Raw genomic sequence first — 11959 nt, 5'->3', positions numbered from 1 at the left:
TCTTGTAGTGTTTAGAATTTAAGGTGACTTAGCATATGAATATTCAGAGTAGATTTTTCGAGCGTGTTTGGTTGCTGGCCGCATGCCGCTACGCCACAGCTGTGGTTCGTCATAAAATCAGAGACATCTGTTTGGCTGTGAGGCTCGCCGCAACTTGCTCCACCTTAGGCGTGGCTGCCGGTGGCGGGTAAGGTGGTATCCAAACATACTCGTCTCCTTCTTCTTCTTCTTTTTTTGCTTGGAATATATTATACTCCCTCCGTTTCAAATTATAAGTCGTTTTGACTTTTTCGATACATCTATTTTGCTATGCATTTAGATAAATAATATATCTAGATATATAGCAAAATGGATGAACCAAAAAAGTTTAAAACGACTTATAATTTAGAGCTAAGGGAGCAGTTAATATGGTTTTTGTTAGCGAATGCCTCGATTTGTTTCGTTTGTCCTGTTCACCAGACGCCCATGGAATACAAAGTTCGGTTCTGAGGTTCACTGGCTCTCGGCCAGCTTCTTCCCACGTCGCTTTTGCAGACAGAATCAGAGAAAGGTACGCGGTCTCTGTCCTGATTCAGAGACGTCGCTATCCCTATGTGTTGTCGAGGCCAGAGCGCGAGTCGGCTGTGTGGGCTGTGTGAACTCTGAACCCCCCTTCTTTGTTTTGAGCGTATTGCGGCTTTACCATGCATATATCCACGTGAAAGAATCTTGAAGCTTTATTTTGTCAGTACCATTTAATCACGAGGCTGAAGCCTGAAGATCAGTATCATGAACAGATAGATGTACGCAGCAAAATAAGTCAGGACGATAGGACGGCCCGGCCGGTAGAGCAATGGCAATCTTATCCGTTTGTACGTAGTACACTCGTTAGATGCAGGAATTGAAGGGTACAAACTTCCATCCATAAATTTTAGGTATAAGTTTTTATTTTACCCATTATTACATAAATTGTTGCAAGTGGGTGTTTACTGCACCCGTAGCCCGTAGTGTGATTCCTATGGCTTGGTAACAAAAACAAAAGGTTCTAAATTTGTTTTCTTCTATAAGACGTAGTATTAGGATTTAAAAAGTATTTAGAAGTGTACCCTTTTAATTAGTAGTGGTTTCTTTTGCAATATGTCATGAATTACATCATTGTTGTAGAAAGATATATAAAATGTGAATATATTAATATAAGTTCTACACATAGTATATATTTAACTACTCGCTCCATTTCAATTATGAGTCGTTTGAGCCTTATTGTAAGTCAAACTTCTGCAGCTTTGGCCAAATATCTGGAAAATGAAAAATGCACAAACATCTACAACACTGAACAAGATTTATTAGATGCACCATAAAATATATTTTGATTGTACATTTATTTGATATTATAGATGTTGATATTTTTTCTACAAACTTTGATCAAAGTTAGATAAATTTGAATTACAACAAAACTAACAATTTACAATTGAAATGGAGAGAGTAATTATTAGTCAACATTTATGAGGCAACGTTTTAGTATCCTAACACACCCTATTAAAAAAGAACAAAACCAAATTATACACGATTTCGTTTGGCTTAGGATAATCTGATGTCACTATACTATGATCAGCCTCATCATCAAGAACACAAGTGTAGTTTTGTAATAAATAGAACCTAGAAAGTGATCCTCCATTATTATCTCTAGAATAATCTCCATATAAAAAGTGATTCTATGTTGAAAGTGAATCAGGAGAAGTTATTTTCTTAGCTTCTAGTAGCCTTTTAGTTCATTTGAGAGAACTTCTCATAATCTACATGGAATCATCAAAAATAAGTTAACATAAACTTCCATACGTTCAACCTCGAAGCCGTTATGGGAGCTCTGCCAAGCATACCCGTCGTATACCCACGTGAAACATGTCGCCGATGAGTCAGTGTCATTGCGCATATATCTAGTTGATGTAATGGTACTACATAGCTAGGAATAAAAAAAGGCCGGTCCTACTTTGACATTTGGGAGGCTTAAAATGAAGTACCGTGGCAGCCATGTGTTCATATGTTTCGAATAAGGTCGTTTGTCACTTGTTCACACCATCACACCCCACGTGATAATACATATTATATTATTGTTCATCTCCGTCCGTTTGATCTAACGTCACCTGTTCTTTTATTTATTTTATGCGCTATCCTTTTTATTTTATCTATTTGATCTACATGTATTGTCTTTTTCTTCACAAAAAATAGATCTATATATATTATTTTCTTGATTCTTCACAAAGAAATAGATCTATATTAATTTCTCAATCCACTATTTTTTTCTCAAATACGCAAAAGACTTACGCATCTTTGTAATTAAGGTAGAAACGTTTGACGCAAACAACGTGATTTATTGTTTGTGGCCCCCAGAACTAAGCAACCAAAGGATGAATTAAAAAGGCTAAACCAGTCCCCCAACCCACCCACCCGGGTGTTTGTACGTTATGAGACTGTCTCCAACAACTGTGACCCAAAATACAAGACACATTCGTCCTTTAGGTAGCGCTACAGACAAAGGGTTCAATACCTATTTTTGTCTTCTCCAACAACAAGAGCTAAAAGACAACCCTTTCTGCAAATAGGTCTTCAGAACAGAGGATCCTTAAATTTAGGTTATGCATCTCCTGGCACCCAAAATGGGTCTTCTATTAGAGGCTATAGATATTATGTTTAGAGATCCATTTTAGATTTTGATTCCACAATGGGTCTCACTTTGGAGACAGCCTGAGTGCATGCACTCACCATTCCCGTGCTGGCCATATATACTAGTCATTCAGTTGTGTATCAGTTTGATGGCCGTACGTGTGCTGATTCGAAATGGGTATTCATTGTTGTAGAGAATCTAAAAAGTAGCATAACTTTCCAAAAAAAATCAGCATAAATAATTTGACAAAACATAGACCCAGGGATAAGGGTGCAGTTTAAAAGACAAAAAGACAAAACAAATAATTTGACAAAACATAGACCCAGGGATAAGGGTGCAGTTTAAAAGACAAAAAGACAAAACATGGCCCATGCAGGTCTCGAACCAACTGAGCTAATAGGCCTTTGCCCAATGTTCAAACATTTCCTTTTTTGACAGAGATTCTTTCACAACTTAGTTTTCAAAGTATTGGCAAAGCTCCATCTGCTTTTTTCTTAACAAAGTGCTGAGCACGTATTTCAGTTTAAAAGAAGTTTTACAGCGGCCAAATGAACCAAACAACATAACAGTACACACAGAGAAAGGTAAACTTGAAGGAGTAGCGACCGACAACACCTAGTATGAAAGCAAGCCAAAGCCTACCACGAGCCAAGCACGACCGGTATGACCAAAGCCCTCAACAAGAAATGAACCAGTCAGCTTAGAGCTTCGAGCACTGCAGCACAACAAGCTACTTCGGCACGGGTCAAGAGCATGCAAAGATACAGCGACCACATCTGCTCCAACAGCAACCACCAAGCAACACCTCCAGTAACCAAAGAAGCACAAGAACCACTTCAATTGGACCACTTACTACCATAATTTTGACTCAGAGTTAACCTCTTGCATCCAAATGCTCTCGCTCAGACTCCCTCAAGATGAATGCCTTGGATTCACATTTAATAGTATAGCCCAAGGAAAACCAAAACCCTAATACAGACTACATCAAATGTCTTCAAGCACTAAGCTTATATTCACTCTATTGTGTCCTTAGCCTTCACAGATATCCTTTTGCGCTATAGTCCACACATCAATCCAACTCTTCGAGGCAAGACACTTGTGTCCACTGAACTCGTGACTTTCTCAAATATATATGAAAACCGTTAACCACAACACTTGTATTCATTAATTACCAAAAAAAAAAAACCAAATGACTAAATTGGGAGCCTAAGGGCCCGTTCGTTTAGGCTGATTTTCAGCCGGAACACTTCCGGTGATGGTTGACGGGTATAAAATACAGCTGCGCCTTCCGATCCAGATCGGTTCCGGCGCTCCATTCCGCTTGAAACGAACGGGCCCTAAATGTGTTCAGAGGGCAGGAGCACGACGCACCCAATAACTTCGGCCTCCGTCAACCCTCACCGGATCCCAATGGCTCACCAGGTTGGTCCATTCCGCCATTCATAACTACCTAGAGAGATGTGGTCTGTATACTTGTGCTTACTACAAATACTTCGAGCTACTAAGTTGCCTCGACTTGTCTATAAAACGGGTGGTGAGGGCCCTCCCGATAAGGATCAGTGGAGACCCCATCCCGGTTCTCCCTGCCATCCACTCCCCCTTATCCTTTTCAACTAAAAAGAAAAGAAAAAAACCGGAGCCTGCCGTGGTAAGCACGATCAATGCAAACCGGCACCTTCATGTATATTGCTCCGTCCTCCACCGCGGTGGACACCGCCTCGCTGTCCCACCCACAAACCATCACCATCGTTAGGCCAACAGCCTCCCCTGAACTCCTAATCTCCTATTCTGACCGTAGCATAGGTAATTCCTAACCCCAAAACCCTGACCTAGACCCTGACAGACTCCTTCCCTTTTTCTTTCCACAGACTCCTTCCCTTTTTCTTTCTTCTTTTTTGTTTGGATGATTTCGATCCTCACATGCTCAACTTCACCTCATGAAATTCTGCACCATAATCCACCTAACGCCATGTTTGGATGCATATGTATTTATCTCAATCTACACGTGTTGAAGTAGATTGAAGTGAAATTAAACTAAGTTTCATTACATTACACTCCAACACACGTGGATTGAACTAGATACACGTGCATCAAACAAGACCTAACTACTGTCAACCATCACACGTTAGTAGTTTTGTTTGTTATGATTGGTTTGTTTGGATAAAACCATTCTCTCCCATAGAGTGAATTAGAGAAATATAAAACGATTTCCTTGATTGGTTTATTTGTATATTATAATAAATTAAAACCATTCCTCTTAGAGCACGCTTGGACCTATCCTGCAGATGCAGGTGGGCCATCCGCCACCGTACAGCGGCAACACCAAAACCACACGGCAAGGATGGACACGATAATGTTGAAAATGCCCGCGTGACTTCTTCATATATCTGTAATGATTCTGAGCCGAGCTTGGGTTGGAAGTCCCAAATTTGATTATGAGTGCTCACCATGTCTTAGGAAATTCCGAAATGATCCAAAAGGTTTCCGGTTTCCTCCTGAGATCTCAGGTATGTGTTTTAATGATACTTTCAAGCCAACTCAAGAATTCCGACTCGCTGGCTGAGGACCTTACATATCTGAAGAAACAGCACGCAACAGCATGCCCGTACCGAGAGCACATACGTTGTGTTAGTGATAGTGCTAATGATCCTGTCGGCTATACATGTCTGATGAAATTCAGATCTTTTCATAGGAGCACCTGAAACCGTGTACAGATTCAGCCATTCAGGATCTTTTCATTGGAGCACCTGAAACCTGTATAGGTTCAGGTGCTGATTTAGACTCGAGAGATGCCGGACAGGGCAACGATACACTATCCAGGTCAACAACAGAGAGCACTGTTCCAGGTATTGCAATAGAATAGTGTTCACGATATCTCAGAATCAAATCTTATGGAACTTATTATGCCAAAAACATAATCTAAAATAAATTTGCTGGTCAAAACCCGATACAGTTAGGATTTACATAGAACAGCTAACATTAAATAAACAAACAGTACAGTCACTTCCGCTAACAACATTTTGACGTTATGAACTACACATAGACGAGCTAAACAATGATGTGCAACTCCAGAGGCTAATTCAATCTCATCCAGAAACAATACCTTGCATGGTTACTTCTGCATGTTCCTGCACATTCCTGGTTAACAAGACTCCCAGACATGACGGAGGTCAAGCTCCTATAAACCCGGTGAACTTAGAACCTTCTAAATCTACATGAAATGAATAGTGAACCTGCAAGAAACTTGCAACTGCAGCCTCATGCACACGATTCAATCTTTGGCATATAGTTTCCTCATCATAGCAAGTTGCCAAGTACATTATCGGAACTTCAGTCACCAATACTCATTTAGCCATTAAAGCATTGGAACATGTGCATCAGGTCAAAGGGTTCAGTAGTATCATGAGCATGCTCTATCGCCAATTTTTGGGTCATTGTGATATATAAATTGATACGACCAAAAAACTTCCAGCTAGTTTAAAAAAAAAAAAGCTCGAGCTACCTAAAGTTTCAGATATTAGCTACTCACACCAAAGTACATATATCTATAATCAATTAAATTAGAAAGCTTATACTTAAATCACCAACTTCAAATTGGCTTAATGTTCTCATTCAAAAAAAATATGGTTTAAAGTTTAAACATAAACTTGCCTGTGCATTGCAATGGCATTGTAATCGAGCAAGTACAGATGTATGTTCAGCTAGCTAACCTCAGTTCAACAATGCTCTTGGGGTTTGTTTGGTTCAAAGCCTGCCAGGCAGCAATCTACACCCCAGGAACACAAAATCCAAAGCCTGGGATTGCATGAAGAGCCAGGCAAAGCTGCCTGGATTGAAACCAAACAGGCCCTGAAGATTGAGGCAGGGGGCGTGAAACTGATTATGTTTGGTGGCAGGGGTAGGTGAATAAAGCACAATGTGCAATTCAGTGAAATGTTGGCAGGCAGGAGCAAAGTTTGGTATACCTGGTTTCTGATGGTACTTTCAAAAAGGCAATGTGGCTCTAGTGTTACTTTTATTTAGGATGGCAGTCACACATATCACTGAGAAGGAAGTAACCCACATCTTAAGTGGAAAGGCAAGTAACAGCTCCCTAGTGTTTTTTTCGAGTAACATATTCCTGGCTTTTTGGGTGGCACATAGGAAACAGGTATTTCAACAAAAACCACTAAACAGAAGCAGGTTTCAAACAAGCAAATACATGCAGTCTCAAATGCGACCTTTCAATACATAGGTTCAGAACATTTACGGCAGGGCTAAAAACATAGGCCCAGAGGAAGACATAAGTAATGTGTAGTCTGAGGAATATCAGGTGGTCTATGGCATCCACATAGGTCCTCTTAAGCAAAGCTTCCAGGTTGGGCTCTCTTGGTCATCTGGTTTGGGAAGGGGCTCCAATAAGCAGGCTCCAAACTTCAATGTCTTGGCTGTTTTTAGTACGGGAGGGGAGCAGGGGGCAAAGGTGAAAAGAACAGGTCCATCAGATAGCTGAGCTGGGTTCAATGTGTTCAAAAGGCAAAAAAAAGCATTAAGGCGGGCAATGCACAATCACATAATCATTCTGACATATCAAGAAAAGGTGAAGAACCATACCTGCTTTATCAAGCAATCTAAATCCTAATAACCATGACGCTTTCCATAGTGAAGGGAACTATGACCAGATAACCTGATGGAAGTTATAGCAGTTACAGAGAACTGTGTGAGCACAACTAGAAATAAAAAGACATGAAACACAAACAGTTGCTATACACAGCTTTGTACCGAACTGAATTTCTATACTGGTGAATCAAACATTGTATAGCCATTCTTACCCACTACTAGAGGAGCGGGCACTGTATCCGCTGTAAGCCCCATAACCTCCTCCAAGTGCCTAGAGGAAGTTTTAGTTGATTACGGAATGAAAAATTCTGATAATAAGCTATCAACAGGCTTGATAAAGAGTACAGCATGACATATGTTATACCTGGGAGCCGCCATAACTTGCATAGCTGTCAGAAGGAATCATGTCATCCGATGTACGAAAAGCACTTGAATATAGATAATGCCCAACAGGCTTAGTGTCTCTGCTTAGATATTTTGGTTCATCCGAAGCACCAGAAGGCAAAGGATGGTAAGGGATCACAGATGGAAATGCAGATAAAGAGCCCTCTCTTTCAAAGAAATTGGCTTTCAGCCTTGTAGCTATTTGCACAAGAGCATGTCTTGCAACATCAAGGCCTCCACTGATCTGGTGCACAGGCAAATCGACTATAATGAAAACCTGCTATAGCATATTGCATATAACCACGCAAATGCCTCAAAAAAATTAACATCAGAAAGCCCAAATTGCTACCTGAACCATCTCTTCATCTTCTGCTGCTACCTTTGGAACATTTTCTTTTGAAAGAATGCGTATATTTGCTCTGGATGTTCTTCGTATCTCAGTAATGATTGAACCACCTTTGCCAATTAGGCATCCAATACGTGATGTTGACACCAGCAAGCGTGTTGTATATGACTGCTCAGCTGATTCTGAATCACTTTTCTCGCTGCATCTAGGCTGCAAACGAACTGCAGCATCAATCGTTGGAGATACAGGATCTTCAAAGAACTGCATGGAACAAAAGACGTGGTTGGTCAAGAAAAGCAACTAAGAATAGGCAAGAGGCATAATATAAGCATATCAAAAAGAGAAATCACCTCTTTCGCAGAAACTGTAATTATGCAGTCATCATCAGGGTCCGAATTGGAGCTAGCCACTTTGATTAAAGCCCCAGATTCCTGCCTGATCTGTTTGATAATTCCACCACCCTTCCCAATTACACCCCCCACATTTGCAGCAGCACAAAGTAAACGCAAGCTAAACTCCTTTGCAGAGCTCTCATCCCTTCGTGGTTGGTATAAAGAGGACCAATCTCCTGCCGCATCACCTTTGTAGCCTCCATAAGGAGGAATTACTGGAGTGATCCCTACAACAGGTGCAGTAGAGGAACCACCAAGGTGGGTGCTCCCTGGATAAGGTTGGGTCAAGCTGGATGCAAGAAGATGCTGTGACTTGGATGGGTTGTCATGGAGGCGAGATGACACTTGATGAAGAGCCTTTCTGACAACTACCGTGTCTCCAGATATCTAGTGTCAAAAATATTGGAAGTCTTATCAGTAAAGATGATTAGCACAGCCACAGACAGCAAAACATAAAATTCCAGACATCTTTTCAAGTTTGAGTAATAAATAAATGGTGTAGACATTTAAGAAAGAAGATACCGCCAGGATTATAAAAAAAAAGCAAGGAATTGATGTGAGGAATTACCAACCTGGAGAAGTTCATCGCCGCTAATGGCACATGCAGGGATATGATCATTACTAAGCACGCGTATTTGTGCACCAGTCTCACTGCGGATTCCTTGGATGATCTGCCCACCTTTTCCAAGAATGCATCCAATCTGGTCTGATGGCACAAGCAAGCGAACAGTAACTTGAGGTGAAATTTCTTCACCGTCTTCGTTCCCAAGACTCTCATCAGTGGCAAGCCTCTCATGAACTCTAAAGAGGGCATCCTGAGCAGGGCAAACCTTATCTTCAGTATCATCAATGGTATTAGTTTTCCTGCTTGAGCTAAATATGGTAATAACTCGCTCCTCACATCCAGGGACACTGTCGCCAATCCTGATCTTAGCTTGGGTCTCAGTCCTCAACTGCTTTGCAATTTCTCCACCCCTGCCAATGATACTCCCAATTTTTCTAGAGGCACAGAGGTAGCGATACACAGTGTCATCAGGACCAGGGGCATAGGTATCATCACCAGGATTTCTTCTCTTGCCGCCTCCATTTTCAGTATAATCAGAGTGGCGCTTTCCATGACTGTTTCGGTGGCCAGCCATTGTCTGGACGCAGAGGTAAAACAATCAAAAACGCAGAACAATGCACCAAATAAACACAAACTTAAATAGCAGACCACAATGTCCTTAATAGCACAGGATGTGATGCTGAATAACCATAACCCTTTTTTCTCGATAGGGCAATACTCTTATGTTATATTATATATAAAAAGTTTTGGACATCGTATCGTATTCCCATGAGATCTCTGAACTGCAAACTCCAATACCATCGAACCAAAAAAAAAATTGTTCTAACTTAGGCATAATTTATTGTTACAGATGCATAGTATCAAGGCTAACCGCTAACGCTAGATTTTTTTAAAAAAAAAAGGAACGCTAGAGTTAGAAAGTCAACATATCATGTTATCAATATGCTTAGTAATGCGTACTATTTCCGAACCAGAGAACAGACGTTTCTATGAGAAAATAGCACATTTTCAATTTAATTAATTAGTGAATCCAGAACCCAACAAAAGCTGGGCAAAGAAACAAACACAACAGGGTCAAGCACATGCATCTGCTAATAATCAAACTCTATCTTGAATCCTTCCTATCAGGGGGGGTGAAAAATCCATCTTTGAGGGCACATCCCTCAGGCAAGAAATTCCCAAATAATTGGCTCAGACTTGAGGGGCGGACCCAGTAAAGGACATGGGTGTACACATGTACACCCAATAATTTTTGCAAAGCAATCGAAGTTAGTAGGCATAATACATGCATATTGATTCAGATCCGATTACGAATGGTATGTTAGGGTTTGGGCGCACGGTTTTACCTATGAATTACGTTAAGGTTTGGGCGCACGGCTTCGCACAGCAGGAAGGGAGGACCAAGGGGAGGGAATACCTAGTGTCCTGGTGGTGCTCGTCGCCGGCCAAAGTGGCGAGTGGCGAAGTAGGACAGCAGCGACGGTCGCAGGGACACCGGGGCTGCAGAGGGCGGACGCCGTGCCGGAGATGGTCGCGAGGACGCTGGGCCCCAGGTGGTGCTCGACCGAGCGCAGTTTCCTCTCCGGGTTGCGGCGCGACGAGCGGATGGAGGAGATCGGCCGCGGGCGAGACGAGTCCAGGCGGCGGGCCAAGGGTCGAGCAAGGTTAGAAAAATGCTAGCCGGTATTATCTATAGGTGACCGGGTAAGGGAAGGAACACCGACCGACGAAGAGGCCGAGCCGCCGAGGGTGGCAACGGTTTTGTCGCCACGATTCAGGAGCTCTTCCTCCTCTAGATGTGTTTCTTCTCATGGGCCGCGTATGTTTTCTTCATGGGCCATGCTTCTCTTCACTTTCTTTTTTCTGCCGGCCCACCATCATCGTTTGCACCATCCCAGCCCTCCATTTGTATTTGTATCAATCTCTACGGACAGTATCCTACACCACACTACCACAGGAACATGGCACCTCAAAGCGCTTTGTGGTATCTGCAGGATGCAGGACTCTTGAGACACGCACTCCTGAACTGCAATATTTCTAAGTGTGTTTGAGCACTCGAGAGAAGATCTTGTGGGGTTCTTGTGCGAGAAACAGGCTCGTGGATGGTTGGCAACACTAATGCAATCACTATCACAGGGAGACTTGACACGAGTGGTTGTAACCGTATGGGCAATTTGATACACGAGGAGGTAGGTCATACATGATCAGTCTTTTCAGAGTCCTATGTCTGCCCGTTGTTTCAGCGACAGGTTCATTTCGGAGCTGAATGGAAGGGAAGGGAGGAGGAAGCAAGCTTCGCCCAGCAGATGGATCGATCCCGCCTCTAGTGGGCTGTACAAAGATCCATGTGTGACACAGCTCTATCAAAGGGGTCTGCAGTTGGCTCGGCTGCTGCAGAGGCAAGGGATGATGACGGCATGTTTTTGGTGTTAGAATAATCTACAGCCTTTTTCTTGTGAACATACAGCAAGGGAAAAACAACGTCGAAAAGACTCTCTGCTATGATACTATAGGCACTGCAGGTGTAGGCATCGAACGGCTCACCTGCAACACTGTAGCCACATGCAGAGGCCGGCGCAGAGTCAGACCTGCTGTGTTATCTAGTTATTGTTGTAGCATGTGCACTGTACTAGGACTAGATGGATAGAGTTGTATAAATAGACTACCACGGCAAATCTGTAAAGAGAGTTCAGATTTGCCATCTCCCATATAGGGCTTCGGCCAACGCTGGTTTCTTATACTGTGTGTATATGCTCTGTTCTCCCTCTTCTTCAACCTCTGACCATAGTGTGTGGGGACGGACAAGGCCTGTTCGTGGTCGGCTTAGCTAGTGGGTGCTCGACAACACTAACGGGTGCTCGGCAAGACACGTGAGTGGTCAACTCACCTGAGCCGGTAATCCTGTGGGCTAACAAGTGGTATCAGAGCCGTACAAGCGTCGTCGCCGGACTAATCGCTGGCGATGACGAATGGTTCGGAGATAAGCGATAATAGTGACATTGTTGTGGCTGTCCAGCCACGACCGGAGGTCG

At 42.6% G+C, this 11959-nt stretch overlaps 1 protein-coding gene across 6 annotated transcripts; it reads right to left on the bottom strand.

Moving 5' to 3' along the window:
- Positions 1-6790: 6790 nt before the first annotated feature.
- On the bottom strand, positions 6791-10653 carry LOC136534104 (KH domain-containing protein At4g18375-like). Of its 6 annotated transcripts, none has more exons than XM_066526579.1 (8): positions 10345-10653; positions 8935-9504; positions 8321-8749; positions 7974-8231; positions 7605-7868; positions 7453-7511; positions 7235-7307; positions 6791-7134 (listed from the first exon to the last, which is right to left on the bottom strand). In XM_066526579.1, the coding sequence occupies exons 2-7, from the start codon at positions 9499-9501 to the stop codon at positions 7259-7261; spliced, it is 1626 nt and encodes a 541-aa protein (XP_066382676.1). In that variant the 5' UTR covers positions 9502-9504; positions 10345-10653; the 3' UTR covers positions 6791-7134; positions 7235-7258. The 6 variants fall into 6 exon arrangements, 3 of the variants coding, with proteins under 3 accessions (XP_066382676.1, XP_066382678.1, XP_066382675.1); XM_066526581.1 differs by having other exon boundaries at positions 6791-7068; XM_066526578.1 differs by having other exon boundaries at positions 6791-7129; positions 10345-10652.
- Positions 10654-11959: the final 1306 nt, after the last annotated feature.

The sequence above is a fragment of the Miscanthus floridulus genome, unplaced genomic scaffold (genome assembly GCF_019320115.1).
Source record: "Miscanthus floridulus cultivar M001 unplaced genomic scaffold, ASM1932011v1 os_1492_1_2, whole genome shotgun sequence".
Classification (NCBI taxonomy): domain Eukaryota; kingdom Viridiplantae; phylum Streptophyta; class Magnoliopsida; order Poales; family Poaceae; genus Miscanthus; species Miscanthus floridulus.
Note: the sequence above shows the minus strand (reverse complement) of the source record. Positions and strands in the feature narration are given on the sequence as shown.